The sequence below is a fragment of the Thamnophis elegans genome, chromosome 14, assembly GCF_009769535.1.
Source record: "Thamnophis elegans isolate rThaEle1 chromosome 14, rThaEle1.pri, whole genome shotgun sequence".
In the NCBI taxonomy this organism is placed as follows: Eukaryota; Metazoa; Chordata; class Lepidosauria; order Squamata; family Colubridae; genus Thamnophis; species Thamnophis elegans.
Window position 1 is genome coordinate 32,489,675 of NC_045554.1, and position 26,667 is coordinate 32,516,341.

At 39.4% G+C, this 26,667-nt stretch overlaps 1 protein-coding gene across 1 annotated transcript in view; it reads left to right on the plus strand.

Moving 5' to 3' along the window:
• Positions 1 to 26,667, plus strand: part of ADAMTS18 (ADAM metallopeptidase with thrombospondin type 1 motif 18) — a 100,583-nt gene that overhangs the window by 22,890 nt on the left and 51,026 nt on the right. Inside the window, exons 3-7 of the mRNA XM_032231103.1 lie at positions 6,248 to 6,530; positions 13,519 to 13,718; positions 19,346 to 19,429; positions 23,210 to 23,369; positions 24,647 to 24,752. Of these exons, the coding sequence (XP_032086994.1) occupies positions 6,248 to 6,530; positions 13,519 to 13,718; positions 19,346 to 19,429; positions 23,210 to 23,369; positions 24,647 to 24,752 (833 nt within the window). The remainder of the gene's footprint in view (positions 1 to 6,247; positions 6,531 to 13,518; positions 13,719 to 19,345; positions 19,430 to 23,209; positions 23,370 to 24,646; positions 24,753 to 26,667) is intronic.

A 26,667-nucleotide genomic window follows, 5' to 3' on the forward strand; every position in this document is an offset into this window, starting at 1 on the left:
TAGATTATTAATAATAGGTAAATATAAATCACCCAAGGGATGCAGTGGCTCAGTAGCTAAGACGTTGAGCTTGTCAATTGGAAAGGTTGGCTGTTCGGCAGTTTGAATCTTATGCGCCACGTAATGGAGTGAGCTCCCGTTTTTTTTGTCCCAGCTTCTGCCAACCTAGCAGTTCAAAAGCAAGTAAAAATGCAAGTAGAAAAATAGGAACCACCTTTGGTGGTAAGGTAACAGCGTTCCATGCGCCTTCGGCATTTAGTCATGCCAGCCACATGACTACGGAGACATCTTCATACAACATTGGCTCTTTGGCTTTGAAACGGAGATGAGCACCGCCCCCTAGAGTCGGGAACAAGTAGCACATGTGTACAAGGGGAATCTTTAACCTTTACTATAAATCACCTAAATGTTTTTTTTTAATTGCTAGTCAGCCCAGGACAATTTTTGTAATACATTTCCGAAAATCTTTGCCTGCCAATATGACTTTGCAATAGCAAAATTATGGTTTAGGGTCCACTATGGATTGGTTTTGTTTTTTTTTTAAAAAAGGAGACACAGGCCGTTCTTTACCATATGGTTCAAATCAGTTATGAAATGAATCCTGTAGGAATAATTTCAGATGTTGGAAATCCTTTAAATGGCAAAATCTAAAACAGATTTACTGTTTTCTTGTTTCTTTCTCTCTCTTTTTCTCCTTTCCTTCATTAAGTGATAGGCAAATCAGTAAATGATCTGTTATTGCAAAATACTGGATACCAAGGTAAGATTCCCCGTAACTGCTTATGATGGTGTCATCTTTCCTGATGACTTAAATCATAAATACTAATGTATTTTTGCCTCCATCTATGGAGATATCTTTGTCTGACTCTACTGTAAAATGCTGGTGGTTCAAAGGCTATTGGTATATTCAATAGTTACCGAGAAGGTGAGCTAATTGTTCATTTGAGCAAGAAAGTTGTTGACCATGTCACTTGAGATAACATAATTAATATGGGATAAAAATAAAATGTGGTTGCGAGGTTTGTTTGAGTTCATCTAAAAAAAGAAAATTTATTTGTTTGGATTTCATTAAAGACTATGATGATAGCTTTATTGAGTAGCCTATAGGCCATATCAAAGCACAAGGTTCAAACACATATCACCAATAAAATCCTATACAAACAATTTAAAATAAGAGTATGGTAAAATACAATAGTTATAGGATAAGATACATTATAATGTAATACATAAATATATAAAACAGAATTAAATGACATAAAATTATATTTCAATCTACCCAAATCAATCCCATGTATGCAGATCTCAACTGAACCATTTAATTTAAGTACTGTGCTGCATTAAGTGTTATTTTTCAGGTTCTGGCCACACATAAAGTAAGTTGTTTTGATATGGGGATCCCAATGGGTCATTCATTTGGTATATAGACCAAGGTACCTGTCTCTTAGCCCCTTGATATGCTCCCCATATCAAAACAACTTACTTTATGTGCAGCCAGAGCCTGAAAACAACATTCAACATAGCACAGTACTTAAACAAAATGATTCGGTTGAGATCTGTATATGTGGGACTGATTGGGGTAGATTGTAAGGGTGACACCGCAATATACTTTTATGTCATTTTATTGTTTTATGTATTTATGTATTAAATTATATTGCATCTCATCCTATAAATATTGTATTTTACCATACTTTTATTTTAAATTGTTTGTATAGGATTGTATTGGTGATATGTGTTTGAACCTTGTGCTTTGATATGGTCTATAGGCTAATCAATGCAGCTATAATAACATACATGAACACACACACACACACACACACACACACACACACACTGCATACCCACAATGCCCAAGACGTTATTGTCAGGGATCCCTGTTAAGCTTGCCTGACTCAGCCACAGAGGGAATGTATCTGTCTAATTTTTCCCCCACACAATTCCACAGCCATCTGCTTCAGAGGGATGGTGTTTAATTGGAAGGTTGCTAGATAACAGCAGAGTCCCCTTGAAATACAAGCTAGCAAAAATAAATGGAGGACTCAGGTTAAGCATCAACAGTAGGTTCTTTCAGAGCACTGCGGTCTGGACCATTGCCCAAGAACACTGGATGCTGATGCAAATTCTGACTATAGCTATCACATCGTCGCTCATTTAAAAATGTAAAGATAGCCCTTTGGATGAGATTGGGAGGCTATTTAATCCTTTATCCTATTCCAAATAGCGCTGCTTGATGCTGCAGGAAAGCCCACAAGAAGGGTGTTGTTATTGGCCAAGAATCTACATCTGCATAATATCTATATAAACACACCATGCTACTTTTTGTTGAATCTGATCAGTAGTTTATAGAGGCCATGACACCCTCTCTCCATCCTTTTCACTCTTTCTTTCTTTCTTTCTTTCTTTCTTTCTTTCTTTCTTTCTTTCTTTCTTTCTTTCTTTCTTCCTTCCTTCCTCCCTTCCTCCCTTCCTTTCTTTCTCCCTCCCTCTCTCCATATTGGAGATGTTTAGCACAAAACCTGGATCTTCACACATCTGGTTTGAATGAAACAGCAGAATTGCAAACCACAGAAGCTGATAAGTGATGAACAGAAATTGTGCTGGTGCTGACCTTGATAAAGATCATGTCAGCTCTTTGAAGTTGAGGAAGCTGGATATACGAATACCAATAAGGACATAGCTCTGTCTGTTTGTGTGCATGTGTTGTGTGTGTATCTGCACACAAGAGAGGGAGGAAGAGAAAGAGAGGGGGGGGGGGTCATACCAGAGAATTTTTACAGCTGCATAATGCATTTTTGTATTTTGTGAAATTAGATCCTAAACAGTTCTTCTGGAACCCCCAAACTCTATATTTAAGAGAATGTATTTTTTCAAACCAGAGTTGGATGGAGCAGTGGTCCCCTCCATTGGCAGAGAAGAATTTCACCTCTTTTGCTTGGAATGGGGCTTTAGAGGGCCAGGTTTTTTTCCTGCAGGCAGATCTATTGATGACATCTGTGACTGTCAAAGTTTCTTGTATTGCTAGCATTATAGGAAAGTGGCAGAGCTAATTCCACTTTCCACAGTTTTTGAGTTGGGTTATTTAAAACAAACTCGGAGAACATACCATCTCTTCAAGATGTCCAGATTTTCCAGCACGGAGAATATGTTCCTTTGCTTCTTTTGTTCCTGCCAAGAATCATCTTGTAAGATTTAACTAAGATGTGCAAATCTTTATAAACATAGACAATAAATATTTATAGCTTTGATTAAATCTCACAGAGCTATCATTTGAGTTCTTTAAAATTGGAAAGTGAGACAACCACTTGATTGCTTATTTGTAACCTATGACATTAAGTGTTGTACCTTATGATTCATGATGAATGTATCTTTTCTTTTATGTACATTGAGAGCAAGAGTGGGATTCAATTTTTTTTACTACTGGTTCTGTGGGCGTGGCTTGGTGGACATGGCATGGCTTGGTAGGCGTGGCTTGGTGGGCATGGCAGGGAAAGGATACTGCAAAATCCCCATTTCCTCTGGATCAGCTGGGCTTTGGGACGCAGAGAATAGATGAGGGATGGCATCTATGTTGTTTTACTTCAATCTTCATAATGCTTTATGAAGAGAGAGATGGTATTTACTGGTTCTCTGAAATACTCAAAATTTCTGCTGCCATTTCTCCAGAACTCGTCAGAACCTGCTGAATGCCACCTCTGATATGCACCAAAGACAAATTATTTGGGTGTCTGATCATACTTGGCCAATAAAGAATTCTATTCTATTTTATTCTAACCAGTGAGGCTTCAGAATGATGGAAAATGCCTACTAGAAAGTAGTTTCAATCACAGCTCAGTAGTAAAATTACACATCTCATGCAGCAATTATCAGCAAATATCTCAAATTGACTAATAAACAAACGCTAAGAGAAAGATGAAAACAGTTGTCCATCATTCTGAGAATAAATTAGAAAATCAGTAAATGTCTGTATGGGGGGGGGGAGAAAATTGCATGGTACCACGTTAGTCATGATGGTTGTAGCATGAGTTGAATACATGGAACTGCACAAGATCAGTATTCTTCTTGTAAAATAAACAGGTCCAGCAGAATATTTGTTTAGCTGTGAGAAAAACAGAACCAACTATAAAGCAGAAATCAAATTATTAGCATTGAAAATTTGTGGGTCAGACTTTGGCATGCTCATTTACCAAAAGTGGGATTGATTATGTTCATTATTTTGGATTTATTGGCAGAGAGGCTAAACCTGTTAGCTTTGCCTCGCTTCTGATCTTCCCTTATGTCTTTGATTTATGGTCTAAAAGTCGATCTTTAGAAACTAGACCAGTATTTCTCAACCTTGGCAACTTTAACTTCAACTCCAAGAATTCCCCAGCCAGTACGAGTCTCCTCAGTTTTACCCCAAGAAAAGACAGACTATTGGTTGAAGATATCTGATAAGACTTCCTTGCCATGCTATATGGAAAGAATGGAGAGGAGTTTGAAAAGGCCACTTTGGCTGACAGCTGCCTTCATTTATGGTTTTATGCAATTGACTTTCCTTTCCTCTAAGGTCTTGTAATTGAATGCACAAAAGTGGGTTTTCCTACTTAAATAAAAAAACAAAAGCAAAGACTTCGGGCCTCCTTGAAATGAAAGGAGGAATACGTATCGTTGCTTGCGTGCAACATTTAAAAAAAATGTAGACTCTACTAGTGGCTGCACGCTTAGATGTACTAGCATGCACTAAATTATTTTAGCCTGCCTTAGTTTGGGCAGAGGTTCAAAAATGGTTCCATTCATTTTCTATTCCAGGCAGTTTAGTTTAAATGCAGATGCTGAACATAACTGAAGCATTTCTTACGTATAATTAAACATTTATGTTGGTGGTTGCAGTGTCTCCCAAACTGGCCTTTAGCTGTGGTTTGGCAGATACAGGAACAGGGTCTTAATCAGATCTATTGATCTGGGAGATACTAGATGGCCCCAGATTGAAGAATCTAGATCTCTTGTTCTCTAGGTTCTGAAACAGAGGTTAAACTACCATCCACGAAGGACATAGTAACATAGATATGCTTCAGTTTGTTCAGCTTATTGCTTCTGGCCAGCATTGTGATGGAAGGTTTCTACTAACATTCTGTGCTGCTGGGTGAAAAGCTTTTTAGTAATGTGGCTTGAAATAAACTTACAGTCTGTAATGAAGGTAATCAGCTTGGGAGTCATTCTGTAAGTTGGTACCTATAACTCTAAGTTGGAACCTTCAGTGTCATCCACAACCTACATTAAGGTGGTTCTAGATTTTAAAATGCCTCCCAGGAGTGCTTTGAAATTCCCTATGGCCACCCTAACTTGGAAGTCTTTTTAGTATGGTTTTTACAGTATTTTATAGTATTTCTCCAAGAAGTCCCTCCAGCAAATATTTCAATGGTTTCCCGAAGATCTGTATGGAGCCACATGGATATAATACTTTTCAGTCAAGATTGCAGGGCAGGTCTCTCAGCCTTGTGTGATAGCACAGGCTCTGCAGGATAAAGCATTATGAAGATTGAAGTAAAACAACATAAATGCCATCTTCAGGCTCAGAAGCTAGGATTCCATTGTTGGAATCCTAGCTTTCATTGTTTGAAAGGCTGCTTTGTTTGAAGCTTCATCCTACTGAAGTATTTGCACCTCTCTAGAACAAAAGCGGATTGAGGGTGAGTTATCTTGAATGAAGCAGTGATAGATTAGGAGAATAAAGACATAATTCCTTGTGCAAAAAGATTTTTATTTCATGAACTTTTAAAAGTACTTTTGATGGATGAAACTTTTCTAGATTGGGATCTGAAGAGGAGGAGAAGGACGAGGAAGAGGAGGGGAAGGAGGAAATAAGTTTATCTTTAAACTTATTTGCTTCTTTTGGCATTCTTTTAGAGTTTTCTTCTGAAAAATGTTGGAGCCTTTTCAGATCTTCCTTCAAGGAAAGTCTTGAATGATACCCACTTGTTTTGATTTTGAAGATGCATCTGTCATTGGACTGATAGGTCCATGTATGGGGAAGTGTTCTTATCCAGAGTAAGTTTGGGTAGCTATTGGAAAAGCCCAGTACTACAAAGTTGCAGACCATACACTGACACTAGTAGGGGTGTTTAGCAATATTAGAGGATGGCTGGATCATCCACATGGATAGATGCCTCAAAGAAGGACCTAAGCTGATCATTTGTGACTGCATTTGAGAAACCTTTTTTTTAGTGAATCTGTTTATAACCATGACTTTCCTTTATATTTCTGTCTTTAGTCAGGTTTGATAAGGACACAGGAGAATGACTTCCTTATATCACCATTACCTCAACATCTAGCACAGGAACTTCACTATATGCCACCTGCTGGACACCACCCTCATGTATTGTATAAACGGACAGCTGAAGAGAAAGTCCACCGGCACAAAGTAGATCCAAATCTTTACTACTTTCCCCCTGACCATCACAGCAATCTCACTGCCCACAAGTATCACATTCCAGCTAACGATTACCACCATGGAAGGTTTCAAAAGCAGCATTTTTGTGGACGGCACAAGAAATGTATGTAAGGAAACTTTCTCTTTCTTTCTGTCTCTTGTTTCTCTCTCTCTTTGACACAATAGACCTAAGAATATTTAGCTTCTTATTGTTGTGCTCAAGTGTTTGCAGGCTTGATTCAGATGTGGAAGTGTCCAAAGAGTCTGTCACAGAATTTTCTGTTTTGGAATCAGGGGTGGGCTTCAAAAATTTCAGCAATGGGTTCTCTGCATGGTTGCTGGGTAGGCGTTTTCCTCCTCCCCGAAACTCCGCATGGGCCAGTTCGCTTACCTCACATCCAAAATGGGCCACATGGAGACTCCTGGGAAGGGTGGGCTGGGGTGGGGCCAGCCAGGGATGAGATTTGGAGGTTCTCTGAACCAGCCATAATGTTAGCTATGGGTTCTCTCAAACCCGGCCAAACCCTTAACAGCTCACCCCTGCTTGGAATTGACCATTCCAAGAACTTCAGAAATGGTTTAAACCTGAAGCACTCCAAAACCAACAGGGGCCATCTGAAATGGTCTGTTTTGGGAGCCAGTCATTTCTGTTATATGCAGTATGGCCATCTTAAGGACAGAAATGTCAGAATATCTTTAAATAGGATAAAGTGCTACAACAGATACATGTAAGCATCTAATGAGCACATGAAGAATGAAACAATTTAGTCTTTGTTTTTTAGGATGCTAATGACTCCATACAATCATAATAGGTACTATATCAGACTTCCCAACTGATATTCTTTGCACATGTTGGATTACAACTTCCACCATGTTTCATCCAGAATGGTCAGAGGTGAAAGTTATAGTCCAGCTCCTATAGAAGGTTTCAAGTTACAAAAGCTAATTCTAGACATATGGAGATATGTGTGCTGAAGAATGCTCCAAATGTTGATGGTGTTATCACAACCAATATCATAACATTTAATTTAAATATTTTTGAAGAAGCATCTTTTCTGTTTCATTCTTGTAAGATTGTGCTAAATTTCCTATAACACACAAATGTTTCTAGTTCTCCCCCCTTGCAAGTTGTGTAATTTTAGTTGTGCTAAAGCATGATCTGACTGCAAATAATCAGATGTTTTCATACAGGCAATCTGCAACTACAGAAGGAAGACATTTTCCCTGTAGAGATGCTTTTATACAGCAGCAAATGCTTATCATGTATTCTATTAAATCTTTTTTTTTTTTTTTTTCTGTTTTAAGTATATTTTATTCAATTTTCACATTCCATTTGCAATCATTTATATACAGGGTATTTACTATAAAAAAAGAAAAAAAAAAGAAAAAGGGAATAAAACGAACAAATAAAAAGGAAACACAACTCATCATTCACAACCCCACCTAACCCTTTCATCCTCCATACACCCCATCTACCCCCTCCAACTTTCCTTTCTCCCTCTAACACTCCCCTCCTACTTCCCTTTCCCCTCAAACCTTCCTTCTCCCCTTACTCCCCGGACACCCTCCTTACATTCCCCTTACTCCTTCCTTACTCCTCCATCTTCTTTCCCTCTACCTCCCTCCTTGGTGTATGCCTTTATTCGAGTGTTGTTTGATCTGATAAAAGTAAAATGAACCAAGGAAAAAAAGAAATAAAAAAAGGGAAAAAAGGAAAAAAAAAAAAAACCACCGTATATAAATACATTCTTGTTCTTATTAAGACTATGTTAACACCCCCCCACCCCACCCCCCACAAATCCCCATCCCTAATCCTCCCGACTTCCCAGGGCCCACACCTGGCACTACCTTCTGTCTAAAATATCTTGTATACATATGGATTAAAAAATAAAAGTAATATATCAAAATAAAAAAAAAAACAGAGGAAAGAAAAAAAAAAAAAGAGAAAAGAAAAGAGAAAAGAGAAAAAAGAAAAAAAAAGAAAAGAAAAGAAACCACTCTTTGTGTTGATCTCAGCCCCCTATCTTTATCTATACTTAAATAGTATAAATCATTCTATCTATATTTTATTCTCATCTCTTACTTCTTTGCTATTTACCCCGACCTTCTGTAGGCTCTCCCGTTCCCTTCCTAAACCTCATGATCCCTTCCAATAAAATGTAAGCAGCGTGGTTCATGCCATATATTCAAATATAACTTTACAGACAAGTAATCAAACTTTCCCTTCTGGTAAAATTTAAACAGCGTAAGTGATCTTTCTTTACCCCCTTTTCAAACAGTAATTCAAAATCCCCTTCTTAGTAAAATTAAACAGCGTAGATCAAATATTACTTTACACAGGAATCAATTTCTATCTTAAGATAATTCCAACTGACTTCCTCTTCTAATAGGATTTAAATAACGTAGTTCATTCCACATGCATTTTACCCTCATCCCTCACTTGTCTGATATTTACCACTATCAAATTTATACTAGCATTTGTTTAAAATATAACTCAGAGGGATTTCAACCAACTTTCCCTTCAAATGAAAGTTAAGTAGCATGGATCATTCCACATATTCAAATAATACTTTCAGCAAGAGTCAGTTAACCTTCTATTTTAAAGTAATCCCTTCTAACAAAGTTTAAGCAACATAAATCATTCCGCATTCTTTTTACACTTATCTTAAGATAATCCCAACCGGCTTTCTGTTCTAATAAACTTTAAACAACGTAAATTTTACCCTCATCCCTTGCTTGTCTGATGTTTACCACAAATAACGTAGTTCATTCCACATGCATTTTACCCTCATCCCTTACCACTATCAAATTTGTACTAGCATTTGTTTAAAATGTAATTCAGAGCGATTTCAACCAACTTTCCCTTCAAATAAAAGTTAAATAGCATGGATCATTCCACATATTCAAATAATACTTTCAGCAAAAGTCATTAATAAGCTTTAAACAACGTGAATTTTACCCTCATCCCTTGCTTGTCTGATGTTTACCACTATCAAATTTATGCTAACGTTAATTTAAAATCTAGCTCAAAGTAGTTTCACCCAGCTTTCCCTTCTGATAAAAATTAGTCCGCTTTTTCTACCAGAGAGAGGTCTCAAACCCCCATTCAGTCGTCAACTTTAGCAAGCATTTTGAAATGTCTAGATTCTCGATCTCCGTTTTTCTGCTTCTCCGAGGGAGGAGGGGCTACCCCCTCCATCTTGCAGCCACATGGCCTGCCGTTTGCCTTCTCCTTCCGCTTGTCTCTCCTCTCTTCCAAGCGAATCAGGAAGTCCCGCCTTCAGAATCCTACAATAGAAATCTTGAGCCTCCGAAACAGAGTTAAGACGAAATCTTTGATTCTCAAATGTAACCGTGATACCGGCAGGGGCCTCCCATCTGTATCGAATCTGTTGACTCCTAAGCTCCCTAGTTAAAAAGGCGTAATCCCTTCTTGCTTTCAGCATCTGAAAAGGAATATCTTTGAAAACAATCAGGTCCTGGCCGTCAACTCGGAAACTGTTATTATGAAGCTTTTGCACAATCGCATTTCTAGATTCTTTTGTAGAGAAATGTATAATTATGTCCCTCGGGAGCTGTCGCTGTGCCGCTATCAATGAGTTCTGGCGATAGATTTTCCGAATTTGCCAGTCAAAGTTAAGTCCCGGGCTTCCCAGCGCATGGCTGAAGGCTTCAGCAAAGGTCTGTTTCAAATTCTCTTGCTCCTTTTCACGGAATCCTCTGACTCTTATCGCAGATGCCTTCCTATTAAAATTTATCATCATAAGCTGTTTTTCGTTATCTCTAATTTCTTGTTGTAAAATTTGAATATTGGTAGTCAAATTAGAATTAGCCTTCTCCAGACTTTCCAATTTGTTCTCCATTTCAGCAGAGTAATCTGTCAGGGCAGACACGGCTGCAAACGTATTCGCCTTCATTTGATTAACTTTAGATTTTAAATCATCATATAATTCCAATACAAATTCCCTAATTTCTTTCTTAAAAGCATTAAGCATTTTAAAGAGATATTCCTGTGTTAAAAGTTCTCCAGCAGAGGGCATAGGAGACAAAGGCTGTGTTTCCAATAAAGATTCTTTAAATTCTTTAGACACATTTGTAGCAAGACGCTTCTTTGACTTGGGTGCCATAATAAATAAACAAGTAAGCAGAGCTTCGCTCCCCTCTATTTCAAAAGAAGAAGAGTTTATTTTGTTAAGGAGCAGTCTGCAGGAAGATAAAACCGGCTAAGTACATCAATCATCCACGGAGAGAAATCGCCATTTTGAGGTCTATTTAGACAAAGAAGTCTCTAAGACGAATGGTGCTGGTATTTACGATAGTAATAAAAGCATAAATCTCACAGGGGTGGGACCCGCCCGTATCAATTCTAGCTTGAAAAAACTTTGTTTTGTCCTGGGGGGGGGCTAGCCTGTCTGGGGCTGCCAAAAAAAAAAAAAAAGGCAGCTGAGAAGAAATGGCTGGAGATAAACGCTCCGCTTCGGCTGGATCTAATCTCTTTCCACAGCCAAAAAAGAAAAAAGGCTGTGGCTTACGAATAGACCCTAGCCTACGGAGCTATCCTCCCTGCCCCTTTCTTAGCCAAAAAGGGGTGCTATCTATGATCTTATTTAGATATACAGACCAGATCTCTGAGGAGCTCGGTGGAGCCCTCCTCGGCAACAGGCCACGCCCCCCGGAAGTCTATTAAATCTTTTCTTGATGAGATTTACAGTGACACGGAGAAAAGTATATGATTAATGTAGATTACAGCCTAAGATTTCCCCCTTAAAATACTATAATTCCTGATTTATTAATATATTCCTGTATAGAAATGAAATCATGGTTCAGGGTCATATCAGTTGGTTCTACTTCTGCTATTGGATAAAATTATATGGATGATCTTTTATATGTACAGTCTAGAATTCTGGACAAATCACAGGTATAGATCAAGAATATCAGATCAAAATATGGGTTTTGGGCATGTACATGGAAGCCAGGGGAAGGGACAGAGATATGAAATAGGACACCTAACATTTCCCCCCAGTTGAATCCATAAATGGAATTTCAGTGCTTGCTTTAGGATAGAGAATGTTTTTATTGCTGCTATGAATTCCACAGATGGATGCTTCGAAAATGTGATTATGAAAACTAGGTTGTCAAATGAGAAATGAATTTCCCCAACCATGTAGTAAAGATGGCTTTTCCTAGATGTTAAGATTCTCAGTGTAAAATTAATAAAAGCTTTCTTCTTTTCTTTTCTTTTCTTTTCTTTTCTTTTCTTTACTTTCTTTCTTTCTTTCTTTCTTTCTTTCTTTCTTTCTTTCTTATAAAACAGGCAGGTATAAATGTATATGTTAAGTAATACAGTATATGCTTTGATTTTACTATTTTCTCTTTTTAATTATTTCTTTTTTGCTTCTTAATAGCAATGCAAGTCTATTTCTCAAGAGATGGTGGCCTGGAAAATTTGTTAATAAATTATTAATAAAATGGTAACATAAATGGATACCTTTTCCTGATCTTTTATTTCCAGCTGAAGAGAGTTTTAAGCTTATGCCTTGAAAATAAGCTGTAGTACTTTTAGTGTCTATGACTAAATATTGACTCTAACTTCAATATTAGGGTCTGGTTTTAAAAGCTATGAGAGTAGAAGGTCATCTCTAAGCTGTTTCTCCATCCTTAGGCTTTCTGCTTTCTTCTGGTGCCTCTCTAGAAACCTTGGAAAAAGTGTGTGTAAGTGTGTGTAAATGAAAGAAGATTTTGAGCCTAGAAGTTCCTCTGAATTCCACTTTATTAGAGATGTCATATTGGCGCATCTGGGAAAACCCGAATCTGAAAGCTTCCAGGTTTTTCCCACCCAAAAGAAAGCCCAAGTCCCTTCCCCTGCACCCTCATGTCCATCACATGGTCCAATCAATCCACCGTTCCAACTGGAGATGCCTCCTAGTCACGCCACACCAAGTGCAGGCTGAACATCCTTGACTCCCAGAGAAAAGAATGTTGTTATGGCTAGATATTTTTGCCACTTCATGCAATCCCCCCTCCCAGTTTCCCACAGCACTTAAGTGTGGCAGCCGTGAAGATCCAAAGAAAAAGATGGTGTCCAGGGCTAACAGTATATGTGTATAAGTTTCATTTATTCTATTTTTGTAGTTATGTTTAGGCATACAACTGTTAATACAAATTCAACAGATGTCAGAATCTTTAGGTACCCCGGACTAAACAAAAAAAATAAATAAATCAAAAATCTGTTTCCCAAAAGCACTTATGTAATGGTAAAGACCCAATATTCTATGGAAATAAAAGTCTTGTTGGTCCAGCTCTGGAACCTTATCAATTCTTTTTAGAAAAATACACAGTTTATTGGAGTTTTGTCCTGCATTGTGGATGGTTTTGATGCTAATTTTTAAATATTATGTTGGATGAAGCATTGCACAACCTGCCTCTAGAACACAAGTTCTATTTCCATGAATGCTTTGTGTTTCTATTCATTTGGCCCAGATGGGTTTTATTTTGTAGCTAATATGTTTCCAGCCTTATTCTCCTAACCCCCCTAAACCTTTATTTTCTTGCAGTGTTATTTCTTATCGCAATGCTCTACTGTTGCTCAGTACTGAATCTCTATTTTGGAGTTTTTGCTTCTCAGGTTGGCCTGAAACCCAACTGAGAAGAAAAGGACTGGACGAGTACACAGCACCAACATTTGAACTGGTTGTTAGATACAGTAGAACAGTGTTTCTCAACCTCAGGAATATTTAAGTTATGTGGACTTCAATTCCCAGCATCCCAGCTAGGGAATTTTGGAAGTTGAAGTCCACACATCTTCAACTTCCTGAGATTGAAAAGCACTGCTGTAAACAAAAGGGAAGGAAATTATTGGAGATTGATGAATGTGTGTTTCCTGTAGGCAAATAAAAAAAAAATCATAACACATCCACTTCCAAAAACTGAGCAAACATATCTTGAAAAGAACTCTGAAGATAACTTTTGATTGGAATTTAGCCTTTTTTGTAATCTCCTAGATTTATTCAGGTTTCCAGCCCCTTGACCCTGTAGGACAGAACAATAACAATAACAACTACAACAAATTCAGTTATGAGTCTTTTCCAAATCTCTGCTCGGTTTCATTTCAGATAGTCCTAAGCCACCCACTGAAGATACATTCATCTTATCCGATGAATATGGGAGCCAAGCGAGGTTGAAAAGATCCCCCATTAAAAATCAGAAGGGTGGAAGTTTGAATGTTGAAACGCTGGTGGTGGCAGATAAGAAAATGCTGGAGAAGCACAGCAAGGAGAACGTTACCACCTATATCTTAACGGTGATGAACATGGTAAGGCAAGATGTTTGACAAATAAACCGTGGCTCTTGGAGTGGGTTCAAGCTGGTGCAGTGGTTAGAGTGTAGTACTGCAGGCTACTTCTACTGATCACCGGCTGCCAGCAGTTTGGCAGATCGAATCTCACCAGGCTCATGGTTGATTCAGACTTCCATCCTTCCCAAGTGGGTAAAATGAGGACCCAGATTGCTGGGGGCAAGATGCTGACTCTGTAAACAGAGCAGTGGTAAAGTTCAGTTTAGCATCTGGATCGCAAGGAAATGCAGTGTACATTTCGAAATGCAATGTATTTGAATTATGGCTATGCTAGTTTAAAAATGCACACACTAAGATGTTCAGCATTTCAAGAGAATTCTTTGCTTTGGGGAAAGTTTGATAGAAAATGCCAGTCCACATCTGAATGGACCCTTCTGCTTCTAGAAACAAAGCGGAATGTCTGTCTTAGGTTGCTTCTGGTTGCTCAGGCTTAAATGCTTCGTCCAGTATTTCTTTCTTATTTTATAACCAGTTCCAGACTACCATGCATATCAATATAAAGTCCAATGAAATATAGTAAAGTGATATAAGAACAATATGAAAACTTGGTACCCCACTTGATGGAAGTAGTAATCGGTCCCACGCTAATTTATGGTTAACAAAGCCAGAATTCTGTAAGATACAAATGCAAATTCAGCCTTAGCTAGTGTTGTTTTAGACTCTTTGTCTGCCAAGAGAAGCTTCATGTAAAATTAATCTGGTCTTTGACAGAATGGCCTAATGAGGGGCGTTAGCAGCTTACTATGAGTATCTCTATGTGGGTCAATGATTCACTATTCCCAGACTGACAAGGGCAATTTCTTTCTCTGTAAATTTTCTGGAATCGGCCCTCCATACAACTGATGGCAAAATATAAAAAAGAGAATAGTATGAAAGTAAGCTTTTCCAAGATATAATCCATAGATTCAACCATTCAACACTTTCAGGAACTGGAAGAGATTTCTGTTGCTGAATATTTTATGCTTAAAATCTCTTCCAGCTAATGAAAGTACCATTACTTTGAAGCCAATCACTTCAGTGAAGCAAATTGGGTTGCCTCTGTGCCTCAATCAGGAGAATGATGTCATTTTATGGCACAAAGCATCCTGCTGAGAGGAACCTCAGCTGCTTTGCACATCACAATGTACTTGCAGTTTGAGATGTGCAGCCAGAAAAAATGGTTTGCAACTTGCATTATTGATCAAGAGAATCAACACAAATCTGTCCATTTGAACAGGTTAGAGGCAATCTGGCTTGGGCCAAGACTTATCTGGTCTAGCATTATGGTGATCAAGTATTTCCTAATGGAAGCTCACAAGGAGATGTATATTTAGATTAGATTAACAGTGTTGGAAGGGAACTTGTAGGTCATCTAGTCCAAGCCCACCCTACACCATTTCTGACAAATGGCAGTCCAGTCTCTTCTTGAAAGCCTCCAGTGACGAAGTTATCACAACTTCCGAAGGCAACTTCTGTTCCATTGGTTGATTATTATCACTGTCAGAAAATTTCTCCTTGAAATTGTACAAATGGCTGGATGAGACAGTGAAGATTTAGATATGAAAGGAGATAGCTGACTAACTTAATACGATGTAAGCAACAACTCAAACAAACAATATACAAAAACTGAGGGACAAATGAGAGTAGAAATGTATTAAAGGTGAGAATTCACCGTTGAGCAACTCCGCTAGACCACAACGTTGGAAAAACTTGAAAAGCTGATAGGTAATCCGTTATAACTACCTGCATGGAATTAGCAACCTAGTTTCATTCTAGGTAAGGCGAGATGAGCAATGGGAGATGAAAATATCTTTTCATCTCGCATTTTGTAAATCTTGCCTTTTTTAAACAAGGAAAGAAAAAGAGAACCAGGTCGTCCTCAGTAGAGGAGAATATGCAAATGCAACAACGGTTAGAGTGGATGGAGGGAGGGGTAGTAGGAAAGACAGGAAGGAGAGGAGAAAGGAGAGGAACAGGAGAAAGGGAAAGGCAGAGGAAGAATGGGAGGGAATGTAAGAGTAGGAAAGAGGGGAGGAATCGGAAGAAGGGGGGAAGGTTAAAGGTTAAAGGGGAGGAAAAGTAAGGAGAGAAGGGAAAGGAGAGGTGGAAAGAAGGAAGGAGAGAAGAAAGAGAAGAAAGCGGGGTAGGAAGGAGGGAGGGAAGCAGGGAGGGAAGCAAGGAGGGAAGGAGGGAGGGAAGGAAGGAGAGAAGGAGAGAAGAAAGGAAGGAAGGAGGGAAGAAAGGAGGGAATCTAAGAGAAAAGAAAGAAAGGAAGGAGGGAAGGAGGGAAGGAAGGAGGGAATGTATGAGAGAAGGAAGGGGGGAAGGAGAGAGGAAAGGGAGGGGGAAGGGAAGGAGAAAAGGAGAAAAGAAAGGAGGGAAGGAAGGAGGGAAGGAGAGAAGGAGGGAGGGAAGGAAGGGGAGTGGGAGAGAAGAAAATTTCTCCTTATTTCTAGGTTGAATCTCTCCTTGATCAGTTTCCTTCCATTATTCCTTGTCTGGTCTTCAGGTACATTGGAAAATAGCTTGACCCTTTCCTCTCTGTAGCAGCCCCTCAAATATTGGAACACTATCATGTCTCCCCTGGTCTTTCTCTTCACTGGATTAGCCATGCCCAGTTCCTGCAACTGTTCATCCTAGGTTTTATATATTTATGCATATATAAATGGCAAATGAGGATAAAACTGATGATGGGACTCAAGAAACTATGCACAAATAACTCCAGAACACTCAATAAAGGGATGCTGAGAATGATAATAGTTTGATAATGTTGTCTGGCTATCCATCCACCCACCCACCCACCCACATAGTGACTATAGGTGGTAGACCTAAAACAAAATATATACAACATAATAAAGTGGTAGTAAGCATACAGAGAATGCATCAGTGAATGATCATATAACCATCCAACATCCTGAAGCTCATTTCTGGAAGGCTAACAGGGTTGGGCCAGCTTCACCTCTGGAACAATGATATTCCAGAGGTTACAGCAGGAAGGTTTTGCTCTTAGAATTCTCCCAATGAAACTCCCAGGGTGACACCTCTTCTGCTGGACCTGATGGGATAGGTAGATGTCACTAGGGAGAGGTGGTCCCTCAAGAAACTTCCCATGCCATATAGATCTTTAAAAGTCATTGAATTGGATCCAGAAGCAACCTGGGAAACAACGCAACTTGTGAAGCAGAGGTGTAATGCACGCCAATCTTGAAGCATACATAACTTGCTCCTGCTACCACATTTTGTAGCAGCTGAAGCTTCTGAATGAGTATTCAGCCAGCGGTGTTACAGTGGACAATCTGGAAGGTGCCTAGGACACAAGGCGCCCATGAATATTATTATTATTAGTAGTAAGAACATTTATTCATCTACGCATTCTGTTCCCAATGTGCTACTATTCAAGCAGGGAAGATCCTTTGAAAGAGGCTCGGTTTAGTATTTGCCTGATGGTCTTGCAGCGACAAAGGCAGATAAAAGATACTTCAGGGAGTGTTTTCATGAGCCATTTCTTTCTGCCACAGGATTCGACTGGGCCCATGCCCAGCACTGATAACAAACAAGCCACATTGTCACGTTAGATTAAGTAGCACAATGCCATCAGCGCTGTGGCCTTGCTTGAGTGTTTACGCTTTGCTTCAAAGTGAGGAAGGAAATGAGGTTATGAACTTGCTCCCTCTTTCCCCTCCTGACCTTTCTCGCTTGTGTTAGCAGGAGTGGGAGTACATTTTTGCTTCTTCTTTGGCAGTAGACACAGCTACTTGAACCCTTCATTAATGAGGAGGTGCACAGAGCCTGAAGTTCAGGACACAGGAGATAGCAAGATATATTATTTCCCTGCAGAAGGAATTTGGTCTCAGGCTAAAATACTCTTGCTGACTTCTGAAGGATGCCTGTCTTGCTTACCTATTCAAGACCATCTTTCTGCACTTGATTCCTACTTTTGCAGTGGCTTTCTAAGATTCAGAAATGGTGTTTTGCCATACTGCTCTATTAAGCCATCATTTCAGAGGTGAAATGCTACCAGTTTGGGCTGGTTCACCTGAACCGGTAGTAAAAAATGCTACCATTCGCCTGAACGGGTAGTAAAAAAATACTTAACAAAGTAAAAAAAGTTCCAACAATCAGCTGTGCTGCGCGATGGTAGGAACTTTTAGAAACTTTTTAGCATTTGGGCTCTTTTTTTGTTCCCCGGAGGCTTCCCTGAGGTCTGCTGGGCCAAAAATTGGGGAGGGGGGGTAAGAAAGGAAGGAAGAAAGAAAGAAAGAAACAGGGATGGGAGAAAAAAGGGAGGGAAGGGAGAAAGAAAGAAAGAAAGAAAGAGGGAGGGAGGGAGGGAGGGAGGGAGGGAGGGAAAAGGAGAGGGAGGAAGGACCACAAACCTGGCAGAGCTGGTAACTTCAGAGGATACCTTGAAAGAGCACAGCAATCTAGGGCTAGAAGAGACCTGGAGGTCATCTAGTCCAACCCCCTGCTCCAGCAGGACATTGCTAAAGTGAGTTTCTGTCTTTTGATCCCCCCAGTCACATGACTACATAGCCACACCCACCCAGTCACATAACCCCCACCAAGCCACGCCCACAGAGCCAGTAAGAATTTTTTTTAGATTTCACCACTGCATCATTTGTTTAATTGTCAACTACAATTGGTTAGATAATTTACTGTATTGTTCACTCCATAAGACACACTCTCCCCCCCCCCCCCCCCCAAAGTGCATGGAAATGTCTGTACGTTTTATGGAGCAAATATTGCATCACAGACCGTGAAGTGTATTACCTCGGGGGGCCCCAGCGGTTGACCAGTGCTGGTCCTTTGGTGAATAGCAGTCGGGCCATGGTGGCTGGGTCCTTTTACAGTGCTGAACCCCGCCTCTTCTGTCTTTCTCATTCCCTGCCTCTTCTGTCTCTTTTCTGCAGTGCAGGAGTCAATAGGCAGAGCTGGCACATGATAGGCTCTGCCTGATATTTTTTTCTTGTTTTCCTCCTCTAAACCTAGGTGTGTCTTATAGTATGAAAAATACGGTATATGAAAACTGAAATTCTAAAGCTGGATAGACAAATGCAATAGTTGGGGAATCATGTTAAACATGTTAAATCAAAACCAAAAGTGTAATATGAACCAGGCTAAGACAGTTATTCTAATACCTGTCCACTCTACTTTGCAAAACTAGAGAGGAAATATTTTGTGTGTGATTCCAGGCCCTTTTACTCCCATAATAGTTGTCCTCCAATTGCCCATATTTGCATGTTCTGTTAGAATTTCCATCAAGAATTAGGAATGCTAATATGTCAATCTTGATTCTACTTGATTAGATTAGTATTGTTGAGACATTTTCACATTATTTTTTTTTACTAATGGCCCCACCCTACCCCATGTTTACCAAAGTATCTTTGAAATATATTGGTTTACCCCACAATTTTTCCTGCACAATTTTTGGTGAGGCTCAAAACCAAGAGAAGATGTGCTCCATGTGTCCCTCAAGCATTTAGTTGTCCATTTCTGTTTTAATTTCATAGTTGTGTCAGGAGTGAATTTCATCTTCCTATTGGTTTTACTTGCCAACCAGTTGTTCTATCTTCCTTATCTTCTTTGCCATGGTAATCTTTTTGCAGGTCTCAAGTCTTTTCAAGGATGGTACAATTGGAAGTGATATCAATATCGTCGTTGTGAGCCTTCTTCTTTTGGAGCAAGAACCTGTGAGTTGATTTGCCATCATTTTTGCTCAGTATGGGTTTTAAATAGAGCTATGGGTTGGGGCATTGAGGTTCTCACACTAGCTTGTTACATAAGAAATTGCTCTGAATAACTTATTTTTGTGGTGATTCTCTTGTGTTTATGAACCATATGCAATAACACAATGAGTGTCAAATCCATTACAGTAACCCAGAAAAGTAGTTTCTCAGAGTTTTATTTAACCAGAAATATTACAAGGAAAAAAATTGCAAGGATAAGGTTATAGAATCTAGGGAAACTGGATTGTACATATTGTAATTCAACCTTTATCAGGAGTACACTAAAGTCGGGCCTTCTTAATTCTCTTTCTAATGCTACCTTGCTTTAAGGGGGAAATTGTTTCCCTATGTAGAAATGGAAGGGAATAGTTATATGTCTTTCTTCTGTGATGTTTGCAAATGTCCTTTTTCCTTCTTGTTGTTGTTCCCATGTGTTCTTGTTCCTCCTTTTCCTTACTTTCCATTTCCCTTGGTTTTATTCCTCTAATGGAATATGAAAAGGGTGAGTGGCGTTATATTGTGCTGAGGATAATAGACCAATGGTCTTCCAGTCTTCCTCAAAATCAAATCAATAAAGGGCTCCAGAAAAGTAAAAGTACTGAAATTGGGACTCAGTTTAACACACATGGTGTCTTGAAAAGTGAGAGAGAAAGAAAAAAACTTCTTTGTTTGATGTTGTTCCTTATTTAAGTAATTTAAGTAAGATATTGTGTGTGTGTGTGTGTCTGTGTGTGTGTGTGTGTGTGTGTGTGTGTGTGTGTGTATGTATATATATATATATATATATATATATATATATATATATATATATATATATATATATATATATATATATATATATGTTATATTTATGCTGATAAATAAATAAAGGGAGACTAGTATAGATCTATTTCAAGCTATTTAGCTCTCATCAGCTAGCCATACCCAAGTTTGGGAATCGAACCTGTGCTCTATTGCCTCCCAGGCAGGGAGTTAACCATATGAGCTACAGAGAGCAACTCCTTATCAGCCAGCCAGGGTGGGAGGTATATACTTAAAGTCACAACCCCTGGTATGCCCAAGTATGGGAGGAAGGTCACACTTCCACTCTCTGTCATTAGGCTCGTCACAAGAGACCATCCAGACAGAAACCCAATATTTTTTACTGTTGCCTTTTTTGTTACATTTGTTATATTTATGCTGATAAATAAATAAAGGGAGACTAGTATAGATCTATTTCAAGCTATTTAGCTCTCATCAGCTAGCCATACCCAAGTTTGGGAATCGAACCTGTGCTCTATTGCCTCCCAGGCAGGGAGTTAACCATATGAGCTACAGAGAGCAACTCCTTATCAGCCAGCCAGGGTGGGAGGTATATACTTAAAGTCACAACCCCTGGTATGCCCAAGTATGGGAGGAAGGTCACACTTCCACTCTCTGTCATTAGGCTCGTCACAAGAGACCATCCAGACAGAAACCCAATATTTTTTACTGTTGCCTTTTTGTTACATTTGTTATATTTATGCTGATAAATAAATAAAGGGAGACTAGTATAGATCTATTTCAAGCTATTTAGCTCTCATCAGCTAGCCATACCCAAGTTTGGGAATCGAACCTGTGCTCTATTGCCTCCCAGGCAGGGAGTTAACCATATGAGCTACAGAGAGCAACTCCTTATCAGCCAGCCAGGGTGGGAGGTATATACTTAAAGTCACAACTTTATATACTTAAAGTCATATATATATATATATACACACACTCACACACACACATATATATATATAAAGAGCTGAGGTGGCGCAGTGGTTAAATGCAGCACTGCAGGCTACTGCTAGATCAGCAGTTCAGCGGTTCAAATCTCACCAGCTCAGGGTTGACTCAGCCTTCCATCCTTCCGAGGTGGGTAAAATGAGGACCCGGATTGTTGGGGGCAATATGCTGACTCTCTGTAAACCGCTTAGAGAGGGCTGAAAGCCCTATGAAGCGGTATATAAGTCTACTGCTATATATATGTGTGTGTGTATATATACATGTGTATGTACATATATATGTGTGTGTGTGTGTGTGTGTGTATTATATAATCTGCAGTGGTTGGAGATCTTATTTCACTTAGTTTATTCAACGATTTTCCTTGCATGGCTTTTTTTTTTTTTTTAAAAAAAGCTTGCTCTATTGTCTAAGAATTGCTACTGGTTTCTGCTATATTTTCATAAGGTTCTTAAACTCATACTAAAAATACTAGACAGAAAACATTTTTCATCAGAATGCTAAAGTAGCAAGCTCTTTTTCTGTTTAATTTTATACTAGAGAGATGCATGTATGTTCTGGCTGCATGCCTTGGTATTATATACATATAATTGCATTTGACTATCATAATAGGTAACAGAGATAACAGTTGATAATTAATTTGGCAGCCTTTCAAGTATATTTCAAAATAGTTTTTGTTAGATAAGGAACTAAGGCAAGGTATAAGCTAAACATAAACAAATGGAAAGAGAAAACGTGACTGACTTATGGTATTCTCCAAAGCACCAGAGGGCAGGACATGGAATAATGGGTAGAAGCATGTTAAAGAGAAATCCAACCAAGAAGAAAGGAGAAGTTTCCTGGGATTGAGAACAATTAATCAATGGAACAATTTGCCTCCTGGATTTGTGGGTGTTCCATCGCTGGAGGTTTTCAAGAAGAGATTGGACAAGGGGTCTGGCATGATGTAAGGTATCCTGCCATGAGCAAGGAGTTGGACTAGAAGACTTGCGATCCCTTCCAGCCTTCTGATTCTATGTTCTAAAACAGGAGTCCCCAACCTTTTGGACCTCAGGGAAGGGCATAAATTCATAAATAAATTCATAATTTTAAACCCCGCGGGCCACTAATATGATCTGCCCAATGACTGTCTCGGTGGGCATGGCTAGGTGATCATGTGACTGGGTGGGCAACTTGATGTCACTCACGTCGAGGAACACCTCACTGGCCTTTACCCACCCCTCCTCTCCTAGCCACTCCTTGCCTGCCCACCTCGGCTCCTTAGGGCCCCAATAGGAAGCAAATAAGTATAAATATAATCTTTGTACTTAAATACAATGAAATTGGTTATGTTGGAGCTAAGCAGCCACCGTGAGAAAGAGTTGGCAAAACAGCTGACTCAGTTCAAATCGGATCTGACCGAGAAGGAGGCTCAGCAGAAGCACCTCACTGAGGACTACGAGCAGAGGCTTTCCAAGCAGAGGGAAGACCTGCTGGAGTGCAAGGCCAGGTACCGGCGCCTGGAGGCTCAGCAGGCTGAGATGGTCATCAGTTCCAGATCATGATGCAGTCCCACTGGCTCTTTGCCATCAGCGGCGCTTCCCTCCAGCCTTTGCCCAAAGCCCCGCACCAGGAGGAAACCCCAAGTCAGGATTTATTCCCCACTCTGACTCACACAAAAAGACCCCAAAGGGGAAGACTCTCTGGGCCAATACACGTGTTCATTGCACATATCCGACCTAGGGGTCGTAGTTTGAGGACCCTTGATTTAGTGCAATATAAAAAATGCAAATAATTTTTCTGCGGACCACCAAAATTTTCTCGTGGACCACCAGTTGGTGACTGCTGTTCTAAAAGGTGGCCTTCAGTACGCGGAATCCTAAATAGCATTGTTCTTAACAACGAAAAGCAAATGCAAATTTCAAGTTGTTCTCCATCTACTTTTTATTGCCTCCCTAGATCTTTCTTCTTTTTGTTACTGGCGATTGAGCTGTATGATCATCTGTAATTTTTCAATAGGGGGGACTAGTGATCAACCACCATGCAGACCAGTCACTGAACAGCTTTTGCCAATGGCAATCAGCTCTGGTTGGGAAGAATGGGAAGAGGCACGATCATGCTATCTTGCTTACTGGATTTGATATTTGCTCCTGGAAGAATGAGCCTTGTGACACTTTAGGTAAGAGAGAAAAACGTGGGAACACGGATGTCAAATGGTCTATTGGCAGAAGGGAATATTTTTAGCTGTGGGATCCTTAGTGCTCCCTGAGCTTGGTGGTTTTCCTGAAGACATTTTATTACTGAACTACTATATTGATGGTATTATCTAGTTTGGCAATGAAATGTCTGCAAGAAAGCCACCAAGCTCAGAAAACACCAAGGATCTCAATATGATGTGTTATAAATAATGTAATCAATTGTCTACAGAATTCATCAGCTAAACCTTGTTTTACTGAACACTGAAGTGTAATTGGTAGATTAACAGAGGTTGCTGTTGTTATTAGCCAATCAATACCAAGCATGCAGATAGTTTGAAGGAGGAGAAATATGATTGATTTAGTTGGTACTAAGGATTGTTGTTCTGGATAACTTTCTCTCCATCTATTGTGGACAATCCTTTACATCTATGCTCCTATAAATAGTCCCAAGATCATGTTCAAAGCTGTATATGATAGTAATGTTACTGTTTTATTAATGTTAATGTTTATTTTATTATTATTATTAGCCTTAATATTAAAGTTCATCTATTGTTTCAATATTTTTAAATATTCTGAATATAGACAGGAGAAGAGTATTAGGCTCAGGACTACATGAGATGGAAATACATACACACACATTCACAGAGTAGCTGGAGGAAACATTAAACCTCTCTATGCATGTGTAATTGTAACTCCAAGGCAGACCAATAGGAAAATGCAGGTTATGAAAAATTATATTGATCTCTATCTTTTACTTATTCCTTCAATATTAACAGCAGACTTTGGTACAATGTAAATGGCACCCCCCAAAGAAGGATTATCTGGGCGAGAGAAACATCCCTTTTTAATGGCCACTGTGCTTCAGGAAGCTTCCCAGTTCTGTTGTTTTAGATTTTGGAAATATCGCTAACCAACCGTTCTTAATTCCTGCTGGCTGACTTTCAGAAAAGAATTGGCATCTCTTTTTAAAACCATTTTCCCAGCTGACCTAGACTGATGTTGAGTCAGCAGAGAAAATGAGCTCTGTTAGTTTTGCAGGCCAGCTGTTGCAGACAAGATGCATTTATCTTGGATTGACCCCATTATTTCCATTTGTCTGTCTGTTCCTTTTACACAAGGAAACAAAATATGCTATGAATGTTAAGGCCTCTAAAACGTGGCCTCAATTTCCACAAAGCTAGGCAGCAGAATGCAATTCTTTTCATAGTTTCATTCTTTGCCTCCACGGTGTTTCCTATTTCTTATAATTTCCTGGCAGGCTTTGCTCCAATCAGTGGAATGTGCAGCAAATACCGTAGTTGCACCATCAATGAAGATACCGGCCTTGGTTTGGCATTTACTATTGCCCATGAATCCGGACACAAGTAAGCAATTTCTCATGCATTTTTATCCTTACCAAATGCAGCAAAGATAAATGCTTTTAATTCATTGTAATCTTAACATGGTGCTCTGGGCTATTAATGCCCAGTTTGATCTAAATTCTGGTTTTGGAGATCTGGTCATAGGGTTTTATTGCCTTTTATAGTAGCAATATAACCACAAAGGGATGTGGTGGCTCAGTGGCTAAGACGCTGAGTTTGTTGATCAGAAAGGTCGGCAGTTCGGCAGTTTGAATCCCTAGCACCACGTAACAGAGTGAGCTTCTGTTACTTGTCCCAGCTTCTGCCAACCTACCAGTTCGAAAGCATGCAAAAATGCAAGTAGAAAAATAGGAGCCACCTTTGGTGAGAAGGTAACAGCATTCCATGCACCTTTGGCATTTAGTCATGCCGGCTACATGACTACAGAGACGTCTTCGGACAGCACTGGCTCTTCAGCTTTGAAATGAAGATGAGCACTTCCCCCTAGAGTTGGGAACAACTAGCACATATGTGCGAGGGGAACCTTTATCTTTATAGTGGCATTATAAGAGAAGGAGAATGCAATATCTTTAATCACCAAAGGTTACAGAGAAACTTGAGAGGATAGTTAAAATTCAAAAATGATGTATGAAAGTCTAGCTTAATATTTAAGTGGGAGCCGCCCCAAAGAGACAATTTGCTTCCAAATATTGATATGACTTTGGGGGAGGCATCAACATTTGGAAAAATATGGGCACTGGTCCCCCAATTTGAAAGAAAAGTCAGTTGGGACTCCTTTCTCACAAATGCAATGGCTTGGTATTTGCATTATGAACTTGATTCTCTAGCAACGTAGAGAATGCATTTGAATGCATTAATTTTGCCAAGAATAAAACTGTGAATTATAGACTTGATTATCAGATACATTTGGTTTGCAACATACCAAGACATGTGTTTTTGCTGGTTCGGCTTGGATCGGGTGAACTGGTAGTGGCGTTGTCGGGAGGCTCCACCTACCTGCCTGGAAGCTTCTGCGCATGCACAGAAACATCACGCACAAGCGCAGGTGTGTGCACAGGCAAACCAGTAGTAAAAATAATGGAAACCCACCACTGCAACATACATGTTTATTGAAAGATTTGTTATATTATTCAGAATATTGGAATGTTAGTTTGTTTGTTTTTCTAAAAGGCTTGTCTGCATAGACCTAGGCTATTTTTTAAAATATTCCTTGATGGCTGGACTTGATTGAAATTTATTTAATGAAGATTTAACAAAGATGCTGGGTTAAATAGGTACTTCCTTGTTTCATTAAGTTCATTTATCTTCCTACATTGGAAGAGTTGTGTTGTAGTCCTTTCATTCACACAGCTATTTAGATTGCATTTTATTACACATTTGAGATTTTTAACATCTATTGTTTTCCACTTATCATTTATAATAAGGACCAGCAAGGGACATATTGAGACAAGAGAGAAGGTCCTTCATACCCCTGCATTCCCATGGGTTCTCTAGCATCTAACCATGGCTTTGAGCATGGTATCAAGATTAAACCCAAATGTCCCTTTGTGAGGAGGCTCTATGGAAATGTCTCCCACACAGAAGCTCTCCTTTGTTGGTTGACAGCTCCATTCAGCTCATCCTTTTTAAAAAAAATTATCAACAGCCAAGCTGCAGTCTTCACATGCTAGGTGAATCCCCAATTCTGCATGAGCTGTTCCAAACTATTCAGTTCTGACTCTGTAAACACACAGCTCTGACCTCATGTCTGCATGAGTGGTCCTTTGACTGATTCCTCTTCATCTGAAAGGAAATGAGGAATTAAAAGACTAATCCTAACCCAGTGCTAATTTTTGCCAGGCGTTGTTTCGGTGGGCGGGTGGGAGGCGAACCATAAAAAATGACTGTCGGAATTCAGTCCTTGCACCTTTTGAATTGA